The following is a 1,551-nucleotide window of genomic DNA, read 5'->3' as shown; positions in this document are numbered from 1 at the left end:
TCTACTAGTTTTCTCTCAGTGATCCCATGGCCATGGTTTAGAAATAAATGTGCTAGAAAAGGTAAAAGCCCACACTCTGGAGTCATTTGAAGAAAGAGTTTTTGTTTAAGTTAGAAGGCAGTTCTCAAACCTAAGAGGTGGCTAATTCAGAGGGATGTGGACCTGTGCTGTGTGCTCTGGGCCTTGACAAATGGAATCATCCTTAATTCCCTCTAAAAGAAACCAGCCATAGACCTAACCTGGAGCTCCCTGCCTCGAAGCCTGATTCTCTGCTTGGGACAGCAGCCTATGAGAAGAAGGGCAGGTGGAGCTGGGGGTTGGGGGGAGTGTGAGGGCCTGCTGGACAACTGATGCCTGGTGTGCCAGGAGCCAGGAGATACACCTGCTACTGAGGCTGGGCCTGTGGGTTCTGCCAGGTGGGCCAGGCTCAGGAGCACACAGTGGTTCCCATCATAATGGAACATCTGGGGAGAAGTGGGCAGGAATGCAGATGTCTAATGAGATGAATGGAGCCCAGACAGAGATGTCTTATTAAGGACTCTTTCCTTGTAAGTGACAGAAGCTCAACTCTTCCTGGCTATGGCTACAACAGAGGGTATATTGGCTCACCCCTGAAAAGACCCAGAGCAGGCTGGACGCAGAGCTTCAAGCAATACCATCAGCTCTCTCTGTCTCTGCCCCTCCCCTCCTTCTCACCTTCGCTCAGAATTCCTTGACTCTGGGCATCTTCCCTCTCAGGTTGTTTCCTCCGGCAGCCTTTGGTGCACAGTTCTTTGGAGGGAGTCTCACTGGAATGATTGGGCTCTTACTCTACTCCTTGTGGCCAGGGGATGAGGTGCTTGGCCAGGTCATGGGTGTACCTTGGAGCCCCAGAGTGAGGGGAACCCAACCTAAACCATGGGGATTGAAAATGGGAGAGAAGCAGGTCCTTAAAGGCAAATCAGATTGCTGTGGGCATTTTCTGAGATAGCATGTGATCTTTGTCAGCTTCCATCATGGCATACAGTGGCCAGAGCCAGAAAGCACAGAAGGTGATGGCGCAGCCCATCAATCGCATCTTCAGATACTTGCAAAATAGATCTCGGATTGAGGTGTGGCTTTATGAACAAGTGAACATGCAGATAGAGGGCTGTGTCATTGGTTTTGATGAGTACATGAACCTTGTATTGGGTAATGCAGGAGAGATTCATTCTAAAACAAAGTCAAGAAAACAGCTGGGTCGGATCATGCCAAAAGGAGATAATATTACCCTGCTCCAAAGTGTCTCCAACTAGAAATGATCAATGAAGTGAGAAATTCTTGAGAAGGCCATGTAGTTTGTTTTTTTAAATGTTCTTTTTTGGGAGTATAGTTGTAAAACATTTGTTCACATTGTTTTGATTACCTTCATGTTATTACTAGATGACAATAAATGCTATGGGATTGTTTTCATTAAAAAAATATTGCTGTGGGCAAGCAAAAATTTCCCATGTGCACTTGGGGTTGTGTCAATAATCAGCAGTTGGGAAGATGAATGATCAGGCACCTAGAGCATTGATCTGTGAGCTGCTG

At 46.9% G+C, this 1,551-nt stretch overlaps 1 protein-coding gene across 1 annotated transcript; it reads left to right on the top strand.

Moving 5' to 3' along the window:
- Window positions 1–844: 844 nt before the first annotated feature.
- LOC118017011 (small nuclear ribonucleoprotein E-like) lies at window positions 845–1,289 on the top strand. The gene has a single exon (XM_035014875.1). The coding sequence runs from the start codon at window positions 996–998 to the stop codon at window positions 1,272–1,274; it is 279 nt and encodes a 92-aa protein (XP_034870766.1). The 5' UTR covers window positions 845–995; the 3' UTR covers window positions 1,275–1,289.
- Window positions 1,290–1,551: the final 262 nt, after the last annotated feature.

This window comes from Mirounga leonina, unplaced genomic scaffold (genome assembly GCF_011800145.1).
Source record: "Mirounga leonina isolate KUSES-001 unplaced genomic scaffold, KU_Mleo_1.0 Mir_168, whole genome shotgun sequence".
Classification (NCBI taxonomy): Eukaryota; Metazoa; Chordata; class Mammalia; order Carnivora; family Phocidae; genus Mirounga; species Mirounga leonina.
This window is presented reverse-complemented; position numbering and strand designations above follow the sequence as displayed.

Coding starts and splice junctions, on each gene's coding strand:
- LOC118017011 (XM_035014875.1), top strand. CDS start 996: ATGGCATACAGTGGCCAGAGCCAGAAAGCACAGAAGGTGATGGCGCAG.